At 43.3% G+C, this 15,473-nt stretch overlaps 1 protein-coding gene across 2 annotated transcripts in view; it reads left to right on the top strand.

The window, feature by feature from the left end:
* SH2B3 (SH2B adaptor protein 3) overlaps positions 1 to 12,327 on the top strand; it is a 570,764-nt gene extending 558,437 nt beyond the window's left edge. For both annotated transcript variants that reach the window (XM_069619528.1, XM_069619527.1), the window contains one exon: positions 5,060 to 12,327. In XM_069619528.1, coding sequence (XP_069475629.1) covers positions 5,060 to 5,367 — 308 coding nt within the window. In that variant the 3' untranslated portion in view covers positions 5,368 to 12,327. The remainder of the gene's footprint in view (positions 1 to 5,059) is intronic.
* Positions 12,328 to 15,473: the final 3,146 nt, after the last annotated feature.

Genomic DNA, 15,473 nt, shown 5'->3' with positions numbered 1-15,473 from the left:
TTTCTTTAAGATAGGAATAATAGATGCATGTTTAAAAGATGCAGAACAAATAGACGTAGAAAGACAGATATTAAAGAAGGAGACACAATAAAGTACAAGAAGAGGATAGACCTTGGGGATGAGGGCAGAATGAATTGGGTCAGTGGGAGAAGGAGGGTGAGCTTTCGCAAGTAGAAAAAGAACATCTGCATTGGAAACTGCAGCAAAATGGGAGATTAAAGCAAGACAAGTAGATATAGGAGGAGGTGATGTGCTTGTTGGAAGAGAAGCTTCGATATCCTGACTATATACCCCTCTATAAAGAGAGCCTTACTAAGCAGCATGGCAAGCAGTGTAGCTTGGTCCTTGATGTTATCATTAATTGGCTCATAAAGTTTTAGAGACGAAGCCAATGCAAAAGTTAACATTGACATGTAGCTGCAGAGGTCAGGGATAATGGGACCCTTATCTTACGATAGTTCGTCCCCCGTCAGTACCTGAAATGAACTCGGAAGATTCCACTGAAGGGGAAAAATGTGCAGAGGCGAACACGCGGTTGCCTCCCTTCATCCCCCCAGATTGACAAATAATTCCTGTGCCGCCTCAATGAGGGTTCTATCCATGGAGTGTTCATGACCAGTACTCCTATCAAGGTACTTAGTTTGGCTTGCCTGAGTTGGCAGGGCCAAAGGCCTACCGTCATCCACCAGATATATCAGCTTTTCAATTCTTGCAATGTCGTGCCTCAATGAGCGTTCCATTGCCTTATCACCAGCCTTAGCCTCTGCAAACCCAATTTGGCCCAGTGTGCTAGTTTGTTGAACTAGGAGAGGTCCAAAACCTGCCTCCAGACGATTTAATATGTCAGGTTCTTTTCTAGCAACATTCTTAGTCGTGTCAGTTTCAGAATTTGCTGAAAACACAGCAGGTGGCCCTCTGTACACCCATTCAACACAAGAGTTGCAACCGGGGCCAGCACCCCACACACAGACTCCCCCCTCTAGTATTTCTGACATTTCTGGGGGCAGGATGCCAGACCTGCTGTGCACGACTTTTTAAAGGAAAAAGATGTGATCAATCCACTAGCGTAGTTGACCCCCCCACCTTAGTTTGAATCTGATTGAGATTTGCACCAACCGCAGTAGCAGATTTTGATGGTAAATTGAAACTCCCCTCACCCCCCCCCCCAAATTGGCTCCAAGGTGTTGGGGTCTTCTCAGCTCATAGCGGGTTTGGAAGGTCTCCATTTCAAAACTATTCACTGGTGCTGATGGATCCCGTCCATTGATAGCCAAATTGTTTTGTAACAACCCCTCTATTATGCCATTAGACCCAGAGCCAAACCTATAGACAGAAGATAATAGAGGATTTGGAGTCCGTTGCTGATTTTCATGGATCAGCACTTTTGTGGTTGTAAGTGACACAAGGACTGATAAGCAGCCACCATCTTTACCAGCCCCTCGGGTGACTGCCCCTGCCTCGAACCCCCATCCTTGATCATCTAGCCCCCACCAGCCTCTAGCCACTTATTGAAAGATCCTAGGTTCAAATCCAAGGCAGGCTTGGGAGGAAGCCTCACTGAGGAAACGGGCAGCTCTGCACTAGCCACCAGGGGAGAACTACTCCTGTAATCCACTGCCAATCCTTCCACGATTGCACCAGATGCACGAAAAGCCCCATCTGCGCCAACGCTCAAGTCTGGGCTAGAGCATCCCTCCAAATAACCAACAGAAGGGGCAATGCTCGGCACAACCAGTAGATCTAAATTCAACTTCAAGCTTCCACCCCTCTCTGCCTTATTTTGACCCATCGTCGCCACCGTCCCATGCAGAACAAAACTGTTGTGACCAAGACTTGGAAACAAAATGTCTGGGCTCTGCACTTCCAGCATGGGTCGACTCTCAGCCCTCGTCACACCCGGTGAGCCAACCTGCTCTCCCCTTCCAGCGAGGTTGGTTCCCATCGGGGTGTTAGTGGTGGTTAATATTTAATTTGCGTCTGATGTAACATTGCTGATTCTAGTGTTGAAGGAGTTGATTTAGCTCTGATTGTTTGGTGGGGTTTGAGACGAAGGGAGCCTGAAGGCAGGGAGTGTTGATCAGGGGTAGGATATTGTCTCTGGTGAGCTTCTAAGCGCTCCTTCAAACAGCAGGAGGAAGTGGCTTTGGTAGTGTTATTGGCTTGTTTGGCTGTGCGATGGAGAAATGGATAATATGGTGGTCCTACCATGGCACAGGTGTGTTGGCGCTGGTGGAGATTTGGCAGTAGTGGCCTGGAATCCACTCCAGAGCGCGGCCTTTGTTGTTTGTGGGATTGGTGATGCGTTGAGTGAAGCCAAGTGTGTTGAGAGTGTCAGATAATGATTTGGAAGGTAGGTCATTCGGGTCCTGGAGGTCCAGGTTTAGGTCTCCTAGTAAGAATATTTTTGAGGAAGCTTTGAGGTTATCCTGGACGATATGAAGTATGTTTTGCTCAAAGTTAGGAAAAGGGCCAGTAGGGTGGTAGATAAGGTGAATGGTGATAGTTCCGGTAGGGGATGGTGAGAGAAGATCCGTAGTTCTATAAATGGACGTGTCAACTTGTCTAAGGGGGGGTGGAATCTCTTGCAATCATAGTTACTCTGCCGCCCTGGAGGTGGGTCTGTCGTTCGTAGGACAGTATATCCTATGGGTAAGGCTACAGCTAGGGCAGGGCCAGAAGCTTCATGAAACCAACTCTCAGTGATGGCTAGTGTGTCGAGGCTGAATTTGGTGATGAGGTCATGGATATCGAGCGGCAGGAAGGGATCGAGCGTTGATCAAGGTGCATGTCAAGAAGGGCTGTGAGTTAGTGGGCAAGGTGACAGTCTTTATCAGGTGGCATGGGTTGAATCTGAGAGGCTAAGTGAGGAGGTGGGGGAGGTGTCTGTTGTGTAGGTGATGTTTGGTTATGTGGGAGACTGTGGATTTTGGTGAGGTCCTTGCCAGTGATAGGAGGAGCAGTGGAAATGTTTGGCGTCTGAAGTTGATGATGAGGATGGTTTAGGGGACAAACTGAAGGTTTGAGTGTGAATTTGGGGCTGGGCTTCCGTTTGATATGAGCTATGTGGTGGTGATGTGTTGGAAGTTGTGAGCGGGTGAGATTCTGCTGGGTGCAGGGTTGGAAGCAGCGTCTGGGAACTGAATCTTGGCTCATCCAAGAGCTATACGTAAAATGAATAGGATGAAAAGCAAAACTCTGAATCGACTGGGGGCAATGTGGGAAAAGGGAAGAGGCCAGTGTCACCGTCACCCAACAAAGTGAGGGGCCATCTGCAACATCCTCTGTGGCTGCTTCCTAACCACAGGGAGCAAAATATCGATTTTTAGTGGCAGAAAGTTAGTGAAAAAAATCTGGAGTCTGATGAAAAAAATCAGGAGTTGGTCGCACAGTCATGCTTTCCATGCTCTTTCTTAAAGGAACCATCTTCAGAAGCTTTGTGTCCTATTCTTAATGTTTTGCTTTCCCAAGGAATCTTTCCTGATCCCTCAAAAACATAACGCATACATTTCCCCTGTTTTGTAAAAACCCACTCTGGATATTACACTGTACTTAGTTTTTTATACCTTTCACTAGTCTGCCCTTCTTGGGCAAAATGTCGGGAAAGATGAATCCAGCTTCAGCGCAAAATTGTATCTCTTCTGTTCCCAGAAGTCTACATTCCATACTTGACACAGCACAGTTGCAGGAGATGGGATATATCCTCCAGGCCATGGACGGTGACGCCACTTGCCCTCTCGTTCTGCGTGATCTCTCTGCAGGATTAGATGCAGTGGATTACAAGGCACTCCTGTCTACACAAGCTGCCTGCATGGGCCTAAGGTTCTCTAGTGGATTCAGTCATTTCTCCTGGGCAGTCTCCAATCTGTTCTCTCTCCATGCAATGTCGAGAGCCTCACGGTGCCCTTGGCCTCAACATTGTTCCACCTGTATAAGGAACCCCGTGGGAGATCTAGTGGCTGGATGTGCCATTGACACATCTATACCTTAACCCCATTCACTGCTGGGACTTCAGTGCTTTCCTCCAGAATGTATGGCGGGTGTGTACACATGCCCTAAAAGAGGTGAAAGGTTAAATGAGCCTTCTGTTGAAGACATTCAGTGCTGTGAAGTTGTCTGGCTGTGATTGAGTCCCAGATGCTAAAGGCAGTCTTAAATTTAATCCATCAAGTGTAGTGTCTTCACCTTCTCCCTGCAGCATTGTTGTACTCGTGATTCTCCATTCTAGCCAAAGATGCTGCGTCTCAAACTCTGACGTTTATTGCCCAATCTGGATTTTCTTCCTGATAGCCGCATCCCCGTTTAGGGTTCCCTTACCAATGAAATCCAGCTGACCGCTTCAGACCTTTTGAACTGATGTACTATGCAGGCAGAAGGCTTATCTCAGAATAATGTGGACATCCCGGTTAGGGAGGGAGCAGGGGGTTTCTCACAATGTGCTTTAAGACCGCTGAGATCTACTTTTCACGATGCAGAACACATCGCGGGTTGCAAAAAAGAGACCACATTTTCTATATTCTTTCTAGACTACTTTGGCTTTCAATGAAGGCGGCATGCAATTTAATTGAGGATGGTTAGCCTATGAAGCCATTCTTTAGTAGCTGTGGTTTTATTTGGAATATGAAGCGTGTGAAATTGGGAGTAAATCCTTAATTAGCCCAGATAGTCCCTGACTAAAGAAAGCATGCACCAATATTCAGGCCTTCTCACATGGGATTCCAAGACTAGCTACTTTCATTGTGTCTTGCACCAACCATTCTGAACTTTTGGAAAAATTGAAGACTATTTTCTTGGGGGCTGGGGGCGTTAAATCTTAATAGGTTATGATGAACAGTGCTGTAAAAGCCTTGTGCTTTTTTCTATAGTTGTGATTGTTTTTAAATCATGCTTCTGTGTTGTATAGTACTGCCTTTATCTAATTTGCTGTACATTGTGCTCTATGCCTGAGACAGTTTTGCATTTCAATAAAGGGCATAGATAAGTATATTCATGCCAGCATTAAAGTGTGCCTCGTGTTTATGAAAATGAGTGACTTAATTTCCCCCCTTTACTTTTCTTGCAGGGCCAAGCACCTCAACAAATGCATTACAGTCGCCTCTATCGGTACATCGCTGGAGTTCAGACCACAGCATCCCGCACGTCCGATCACCTATCCGCTCCCGGTCCCACTATATGGACGACCTACATCACTTGCCTCCCTCCGAGCAAATCTTCCACTTTCTGCCTCCAAGAGAAGAGTTCAACCGTAGCCTACGGAACAGCGAAGCGAGTGGCGTGCATGGAAGCCGCCAGCGTGACGTGGACTATGAAACGGATTCCCCATCCAGGGGACGCATCCGAGCGATTGACAATCAATACACGCCACTCTGACAAGGTGGCACGTGCGTTGGCTCAGGAGTAGATGGACAATCGTACTGGTCAACTCTTAGGACTTTTGTCAAAATCCTCATGCGTCCCAGAAGAATGTAACTTTTTATTTTTGTGTTATTTAGGTGGCATGGGAAACAAAGTGTCTAAATTGTACACGCCAGTTTGGGCGTGTACCTTGTATTCGGCCTGTTGAAGGGCCTGTTTAAAGCTTATAATCAGCCACACAGCTTTTTTTTCATTACTGTTTACAGATCTAGCTCCTTTTGGCTTGCCAGAGTCTACCATTTTAGACTTGTGCCTTAACTTCCGGTACACACAGTGTAGGTTACTCTTCAGCCACAATGCAAGATTGCACAGCGTAGCCTGTGATGGACATCGGAAAACCTTCAAGCCTGTGGACTGAGTGTACCCGATCCCTGGATCTCTGTCCATGTGCCTAACGTTCTTGATCTCAACAGCTCGCTCTGGCTCCAAGCGCCAGGTGATTATGCAGCTCTAGCGTTCCTGGCATGTTGTATGTTCTGAGGTTTTTTAAAGTGCTTGACTTTTTATGAGTAGTCTATGGAAATATTATTTTAAAATTATTGTTCATTACTTACCTAATTTGGAAAGGGTGGGTGTAATGAGGGTGCTGATCATTAACAGGCATCTTTTTAGCCGCCTAATTGCATTTCAGACACCCACACTCCTACTCGACCCCCCCCCCCAAGCCCCCTCCCCCCCAGCACACCACTGTCCCTTCCACACCGGTGCCTGGAATATCTCGGGCTTAAAGGTGCCGCAAAGATCTGGCTCCTTCCACAGTGTTATGCCAGGTAGATGGTCACAGCTATGACACTTCAGCACCAAAGTGCCTCCTGAAACTGGCGAGTTTGAAAAACAAATGCTCTCATTGCGACTATACTGGGTTTCCATGCTGTATGGATCATTCATGCTTTTCTCACTTAAAATGGTGGGCAGTCAGTTTCTAAAACGTAGAAGTTCAGAACGTGGAGATGAAGGAAAGCCTGCCTGAGGAGTAACTTTCTGACTGGGCAGAGGCATGGAAAGGCTGAATAGTTTACCTGCAGAGTGTGGACAGTGTTTCGGGCACAGTTCACTTACTCGGGGACCCGACACCTGTTGTACAAATGAAAAATACGTTACAAAATCTGTTCATACCTGCTTAATACAAATTTCATGTACACATTTCAACAGAGACCAGTGTCCTTCCAAGCCACCAAGCTCTCTTTTGAGGGCTAATCTTTACCCGCCAAAGTGTCCTAGTGGACCCCTGGGCCAGGGGCACTGTTGGAACTTTGCCAGGATGTCCCGAGAAGCATACAGCAGAGATCTCACGTTTCCTGTGGCCATGCGGGAGAAGGCCATCCAGTCCTACCTATTCCTTTCAATTCTGGGTCTTGGAGTTTTCCTTAGGTTCAAATGAGTTTGAAAAAACTGCAAGTCCCAGAATTCCAAGCAAAAACAGGACTCGGTGGCTTTCTCACGCATCACCATGGGAAACATGGGAGCTTTCATACACTAAGTCCCCACTGGCAATTAGAATGTGTGTTTATATACATCATAAGGGCACAATAAGACCACTAAATTGGGGCATGTCTCTTAATACGTCCACAAGGTAGTCCAGCATCAAAGCACTCTGTTCGGTAACTCACATCTTGCTATTTCACAAGCAATCTGCAGTATGGAACACGAGTTGTGGAAGACAGCTGGAGCGCATGCACTCATTACCCTTCCATGCTTCGTGTGCTCATAAAAAGCACACTGGAGGGAGGGAGGGAGTGAAGGAAGCTACACGCGTTCCACCACTTATTGTCTTGTTGTGGCAACAATTCTATGTCTCCCAAAAGTGTTTATGAAAAAAGTAGAAACACTACATTTCAAGGATTCGCAGTAGGAACATAGATACAAATCTGTTAACTGAATAAAAGGATTCCTAAAACCACCCACAAGGAATGAACTTTGAAAACCAAAGAGGACGTGGAGGATAGGAGCTTTAAAGACGCATCTAAACGGGTGGTCCACGCTACCCACCGTTGGCCTCCGAGGATCCTAACCACTAGCTATGCTGGATAAGCATGATGGAAGTCCCAAGTCCAAAACATCTGGAGGGCCACATAATGAGTAACCAGGCATGTGTCCTCAAGTATTGTTTGTGAAACAGAGTTTTGATGAGCCTTAGCCACTGCTTGCACATGACTTGGAAGAAACCAGAAAACATGTTGAAATTGTTTTAAAGAAAGCTAAGCAGATCGCTAATCCTACATCTCTCTAGCTGAGTGTCTAATGCAGAATAGGAAATGTATATATATTGTTCATTTCTTTCTTAGGTAAACTGGTTCTTCCATATTTTCTGGAAATCCTGCCGTTGATTATTTTGATGCTTCATGTGTTTTGTCCATGTATGGACGATTTGGCTCCAATTGGGGACGTACTCGAAATGGCCCACCTTTAACATCTGGTAGTTCAGTGATAGACTGATTGCGCTCCCGGTAGTAGGCCGGGAGTACAAGAAGACGGATTCCAAAATATACCTTTTCATATATTGATTCCGTGTTTTGTCTACATCTGAAGCATGTTTTCCGTTTTCAGAAATTCTGTTTCCTGTACTAAAACATCTTTGCATCTCCTCCTGAAATAGTTCAGCACTAGCACTGTCTTTTGAAATAGTTAAAGGCATTTTAAGAAATGCTTGATGCCCCCTTGAACCTCTCTGTAATATCTGCAAAATGGGCTTGCGGTGCGTTACCCTTTGGGATTATTGCTACATGGAAGGACGCTGGGTATTGTGCATTTGTTTGCCATTTCTTCCACAAAAGTGGAAACTTACACGTTTTGTCATCTTTTGGTACCACAATGGTTTTCTGTTTTGGGTGCCGGCACAGCTCCATATCACAGGCACCGCTGTTCCGGCCCTGGGCTTTCCTTTCACACACCATTCGTATCCAGTGCATTAATGAAGTTGGTTGAATTGGAGTTGCCATTGTCCGCAACTCCCAGAATATATTCCTAAAATGACAACCCATAATTGAATAAGTAGTTTCCAGGTGGTTTGGTGTGCCCTTATATTCCTGTTTCTGGTTTTGCTTGCTTTGTTTGGCGCAACCATTAATCCTGGAAAGATTTATATTCATGTCATAGAAGTCCAAACCAGTAGGAAATGGAGTTCCACAGATGCCTTCACCCAATGTGCATCTAAAACGTTCGCCTCCTCTCACTGAGAAGGTCCCTGGACTAACCACATTACTCGAAACCTGTTTGGGATTCCATTTTGAAGTAGTCCAGGGGTATGTAACCTTTTGGAACAACATAAAGAAGACATGAAAGGGTTTTTTGTGTTGCTATACGGCATGCAATGCAGCCATGATATGAAGGCGTGGGCATTCAAACCCTAAGAAAGGGTGTTCATTTGTCTAACCTTAAGCAGCCTTGGCACTCTTGAAGCAATCTCTTGAGCAACTTTGAACACAGCGATTTCAACTCTAGGTTGTGCTGTAGCAACACAGGGATGGGAGAAAAGCAAGCAAACTGGCAATGGCACTTGGAATGCTGATCTAGAAACTGTTTAACCTTTAAAAACTGAAGAATTAGCTAAATACTAAACCCTTTTCCAGTACCAAACCGTATACAAGCACTTGCTTGTTTTGGAAGGTGCTTTTGATTTGGGTCGGACGTGCTGTATCTTGTGAATCACTCGAAGCACAGGGACCACATTCATAGCCCCGCTGGTGCAGAACCATTCCTTATCCTGCTGGTAAGGAACGGTTGGCACCAACAAAACACGTTTTCATTGTAAGGTTTGCTTTTATGAGAAGCAAGACCGGAACCAGCCCAGGATATGTGAATTTGCCTCTGTGGCGCATAAGGCCATATTAAGTTACTGGTTGCTTTGATTCCAGCGTAAAATTTTAAAAATGTGAGTTTAAAAAACAAACTAAATTTAGCCGGTGTATTGATAGTCATGTTGGTTTCACAATCAGTGTATAATTTGCACATATTTTCTCTTGCACTGAATTTCTTCTGCACATAATTCACATTTGCTCTGAGCAAGCCCCTGCACTTACTGCAAGGATTTGAATACTTGTAGGACCCCAGCTTCAGAATACTTGTGGGGCCCCAGCTTCAGGATTTGAATAGTTGTAGAACCCCAGCTTGCAGGAATCGCATTTTCCTCCCAATGGCATCACTGTAAATAGTCACACAACGCATTGCCCACAGCCCATACATTTTAAACAATCAATGCATGTTGGAAGAAAGAAAAACAGACACTAAAGGGTCTGAACATATATTGTGCTGTTGTCACTGGAGAAATGTGGGAAGAACAGTGCTCACCACTGTAGCATGTCCAACCTTCCAACAAGTGGAGCTCAAAAAAGAATTGTGAGAATTTAAGAACTCTGTAGATTTTCCTTTTAAAAAACCAGATTGTTCATATATTTTTCAAGTGGAACTCGATAAGCGAGAAAGTGCACCATGGCTATATACAAAAGGTAAAGTTAAGAAAGCATGTATAAGTGCGTTGTGGTGGGTGCTGCCCCCCCCCCCATTATGACATATCCTGAAACCAACCTGCAGGATGATCATCCTGTATCCTTCACCCACCCTCGGTTCACGATGAGGAGGCCACGTCATGTGCAAACCCAATGTCATTCTTGGGAAGTCGTGTTGGGGTACACATCTGCAAACCAACTACTTCTAAAGTACTTCCCAAGACCTTATCGGGGCTCAAAACCGAATAAACGTCCTCAGTGTGGGCTATGGGGTATGGGTTATATTCTGTTTTTGTTCCAGCAAAATACATTGATACATTCTTATTTAATTTGGTAAATGATGAGGTTTGTTTGTGCATATTGAACGAGCCGTGTCATTTTACTGCCTGGTGGGGGCTTGCATAATTAGAACTATTTATACAAATGAGATGGGAATATGGATTCAAGAATGTGGCCTGTTTGCATGGTCAAGAAATGCGGGTGTCCCTTGGCTATTTTCTCAAACTGCAGGTTTCGGGTCACAGCACTTTCAGAAGAAAGATCACCTGGAAGGCCTTGATTCAGTTCTAGATCTTAACCAACATAGTAATGTTCAGATTAACTTTAGCGGGCTCCTGACAATTGCACGTGGGTTATTGGAGTGAAATGGGATCGCAGCACTGAAACGTTTGATACTCGGGTTTAGAAGACTCAAAAAAGCCAGTTCCTTGGAATGTCTGGGAATATGCCGGTTGGGCTATAGATGAGCAGGGAATTTCGTACAACGTATAACCCGCAAGGCTAATCTAACTTGCACAAGTCCTTTGGAAGTGTACAACGGAATACAGCTGACCAAGCATTGGCGTAATTCAACCTTTAAAGGGGATAAATGCAGTAGAAGTTTTTAACAGTGGTATATGTTGAAATATTTCTATTTCAAACATAGATGCGTACAATTAAGGAGACTCCAGGCCAGGTTCTTGACAGTTAAGTCCTTTCCATGTTTTTATGCTATGCACACAAAATTAGTTTGAATTCCGTGGATCTAAATGGCTGTTCTCTCCATAGCTGGATGTTTTTCTAAGCATCTGGTGTTGGGGCACTCGAGGGTGGAACTGGCAGAACCCATGAACAAATTTAAGTGATAAGATGTAAGCGTGTTCCATTCTTCTGCAGAGACTCACTTTTTAATGTCAGAAACATCGTCCATCGTACTACAAGCTGGCCAATTTGGGACATCTTCTTACTGTTTCATGACTGCTCAATGATGGTGTTAAAAGTAAGCATTTTAATAGACCACAATCCTATTTTCTAGTTTCTCTCCACTTTGATGATAGTGATCTCAGTGTTTATTTGCTTCTCTCTTGAAGTCATTTTTCTATACTTAATTCTGTGATCTTAACATCAAGAACAATACTATAAATGTCACCAGTGGTGTTGCTTTCAACATGATTGAGTGAGGCTGTAACCTTTTTGTAAACTGTGGAAATCGAGACATCTTGAAGTTGTATTCAACACATTAATTTCACCCAAGAAAAAGAAAAATCTAAGAATGATGCCAAATGTATGTTTGCCAAATCATTATATGCAAGAAACATATTAATTTCACATAATCTGGATGGTTTTTCCCCCAAACATAATAGCACACTGCTTATGACCGTGCCTGATTGTCATTCTTCTACGTAGTACTGACACTACAGATGGAAAAAACAGATCACAAACAGGAGCAAATATATATATATATATTTTTTTTTCTTTTTTAAAGTTCTTTATAAAAAGTCAGAACATGCAAGATCTGGTGTTTTTCATTTTCTATGGGCGCGTTGGGGAAAAATAAGTGCAATAAGACACTTTGCAGATAGCAGCGTTTTCTGCAGTGACCATACGTGCGGCTCAAGCTGCTTTCGGTCTATAGCATTTGTGCATCCGGTTCCTTGTACTGTCTTATTGCTCCCTGGATTTACACTGACATCAGAATAATCAATCCAACTAAACGCAAGTTTGAATAAACTTGTAATTAATGAAATATACACAATGTACCTAACCAATTTTCTACTGACCATTGCGTGCGCATTGAAATTGCAGATTTCTAAGGAAATATGAATGTAAATCTGGATATTTTAAGTATTAAAAAGAATATTTATTATGTAAGCACTGGGATGTTGCTGTGTATAGGAGATACAAATGATAGCATTATTTACCTGTGAAACCCTGCTTCAAGTGATAACTTAGAGAAATGTAACTGGCTTTCTAAATGTTTTAACTTGTACTTTTTTATATATTGCCAGGATTCTTTTATCGAAAGCATTATGAATACAAGGTATTTTTGTATTTATAAAAATAACACTGTGATACAACCTAAAAGCCATAGGTTAAAAGACACATTTCCATTTTCTACAGTCTTTCTATGCAAATAAAATTCTATGTAGAATTCACTTTGAAATAATTTGTGAATATTTCTAAAGCAAATAAAAATATGTTTATAATTTTGCTTGTAAGGTAGCATTTCTTTTTCTTGTTCTGTAAAATAGAACATCTAGGATGGAGCCATGTGCATTCTAAGATGGTTGATGCCTTTCTTCAGAGATCCTTGTGGGTTTCCCAGAGCAAATGTCCTTAACACTTAAATCTACTATGGGTAGGATAAAGGAGAATTCTACCTTCTCTGAGGTGGAAAGTCTCACTAAATGGGAACCGTTATTTAGGTCTTAATTCGAGGGCATGCGAGGGCATGCGCTAAAACAAATTACTTGGAAAGGTCTGTGTTGGCAATGTAGAGGGCATTGGATGCACTGGCCTCTGGAGGACTTGATGCTTAAAAGTAAATGGGGGACTTGGAGCATCAGGGGATCTCCTTAAACACCGAGCTAAAAAATGGGCTTCGGCCAAACATAAATTTGGCGATTGTCAGCAGTGTGCAGTTCCGTTATTGTTGTAAGAAAAGTTGAAAACATTCACAGAGCCTGCCAATATCCACATCCTTGTATTGCAAGTAGAAATGGAAGGTGGCTATCCAAGAGGATTGCTGGAGATCATCTCCAATGAAACATTGTAGGCTTTGGTATGCTGGTGTGGGCTGCCATAGGGACAAGCGGCATAGCAGCCACTTTTACTCCCTAAAACAGACAGATACCTCCATGAAGAAATTAGATGTTAAAAATACTGCCAACAAATAATAGGAAGCCATAGAAGCTTGACCCTTGCCCCTGCTTCCACCAACCGAGCTGCATGGATACATTTGGATCAGTGGTAGCAGCATAGCAGTGCCACAGGGAGAAGGTCTAATGGTACTGTCTGGTCTGAAGATAAAAGTTCTACTACAGGGGTGTGGCTTGGACGCCGGAGAAGATGGCCGCTTAAAAGGGTCGCTCCGCCTCAGGAAAATACATATATATATATGCATTAAGCCTTTTTTTCAGATATTACTTACCTTTCAAACAACATCCCTTGCTGCCTTGCTGGTCTGCGTAGAATTGCGGTAGCTTTGAGGCTTTATAGTGTTGCTGGGAGCCGCATCGCGTTCCGACTCGGAGGTCTGACATCTGCTCTGAAGTGTACCGGCCCTCATGTGGAGAGGGGCAGTGTCGCGCTTCATGTAATGCGCCGGCTTTGGGCCTAGCAACACGGACTTCCTCGAACATATAACGCCACCTGCGGCGTAACAGCCAACTGCAGTAAGAAGAAAGAAGCATTTACCAAAGAACACACATTAAAGGAGAAAAAGGGAACAAAAAGGTCTGATGTGAGACAGGAAAAACAGAGAAAAAGGTGAGAGGAGGAAGGGGAGTAAAGCAAAGGAGAAAAGGAAATAAAAAAAAAATAAAGGGGGGAAGGAAATGGAAACCGAAATAGCAGAGAATTATAAGGAGAAGTAGCAGAGGAGAGGGGAAGGAGAAGTGAGTTTAAAGAAGACAAGAAAGAATATATGATAATAAAGTTGGGACATACTCATAAATACTAATGCAATTAAGCAGCATAAATATCGCCTCCTTTTAGCATTTCTCAAAGTAATCAAAGGACTCTAAGCTTAATACATCTTTCCGTCAAGAATTATAGCTGTGTGCTACTTAAATTACCCCAATATATCCACTGCTTTGCTCTGTTATTGTGCAAATGCACAATTTATACAGCCTTGAACATTTATGCCCGACCTCTTCACCTCATTACAGATAACATTAGCAGCGTTTATCTCAGCGCCAAAGCTTCATTGCTTTATCTGCTTGCTCCTTTCCTCATAATATACAGCATTGGCAGATATCATCTGGATTCTATACCCCTCTTATCAATACCTGCTAAGTCCTCGAATAAACCTTGGTTTGCAGCTGGAGTGCACAAGAACGGTTCTACACTACAACACTTGATTTGGTGATTTAACTATACTCCTTATTATCAATAGTATGCACCTTTTTATCTACTGTCTGTTCATTTGACCTCTTATTACAAGAGTAAGATAGTATACATAATAAGGATGTAATAATTGCATACTATGAGATGTCATAGAAAATAAAAAAAAGGTACCACTAAACCTTTTCAAGTTGAGAACATCACTCCAATCTATTACAAAAAAGTGCCCACGCGACGGTCTGCAAGTCGAATATTGTATTGATCTACACCTATTTCCAAGCATCGGCCTCAGAAAACTGCTCCACACTTAAAGCTCTTATATTAAGTGTCAAAATGGCCGATAATAAAGCAAATAAAAATAATATATCCACTACAAAAGAATCCACCTCCTCTTCAACAAATCTTAAGAGACCTAAAAGTGACTCACCACCTCTACTTGGAATTTCTGACCCAGGCATTGACACCATTCTTGCTGAAATTAGAGCACTTAAACCTTTCATTGCAACGACAAATATCAAACTACAGCATCTAGACGACAGATGGTTGGCAGTGGACAACAGAATAGAGGAAGTGAAAAAGAGTTGGGGATGTAGAAAATGTATCCCCTAGAATTGTACAATTAGAAAAATCCATTAAATAGCTCCAAAAACATAATGAAGACTTAGAAAATCACAGTAGGTGCAACAAACTATGTATCGCAGGCCTGCCAGAAGGTTCTGAAGGCACTGACCCCATTGTTTTTCTACAAAAAATCCTACCAACCATTCTACATCTGCCCTCAGAAACAGTCTTTAACATAAAGCAAGCCCATAGAATTGGTCAACATACAGTCTCAACCACCTCTCGCCAGCTACCCAGAACACTCATATTTTACCTCTTGAAATACTCAGCTTCAACTCATCGTATCTACAGCCAAGGAACGCAAATCCCTCATTTGGCATGGAAACAAGCTATTCATCTCCCAAGATGTGGCCAGAAGTACAGCCCAACGCAGAAATCTTTTCCTATCCTTTTGTCCTGCCCTGAAGCAGCAAAACATCCGATACAGATTATATCACCCATGTTCCTTTAAAGTAACACATGAAGGTCGTACAGCTGTGTTTGATGATCCAGCAGACCTTCGGTCCTTCATTCAATCCATTAAAAGTGATGGCATGGACACTTCCTCACCTACAAGTGCTTCAACCTCATCTACAACTTGAGAACTTGACTTGCTCAGGTTTTTTTTATCTTTTCCTTTTTACCACTTACTTAATGCAATCAGTACCCAATTACTATACCAAGTTGAGGTGG

Source organism: Ambystoma mexicanum, chromosome 10 (assembly GCF_040938575.1).
Source record: "Ambystoma mexicanum isolate Mex_15411 chromosome 10, UKY_AmexF1_1, whole genome shotgun sequence".
Classification (NCBI taxonomy): Eukaryota; Metazoa; Chordata; class Amphibia; order Caudata; family Ambystomatidae; genus Ambystoma; species Ambystoma mexicanum.
Note: the sequence above shows the minus strand (reverse complement) of the source record. Positions and strands in the feature narration are given on the sequence as shown.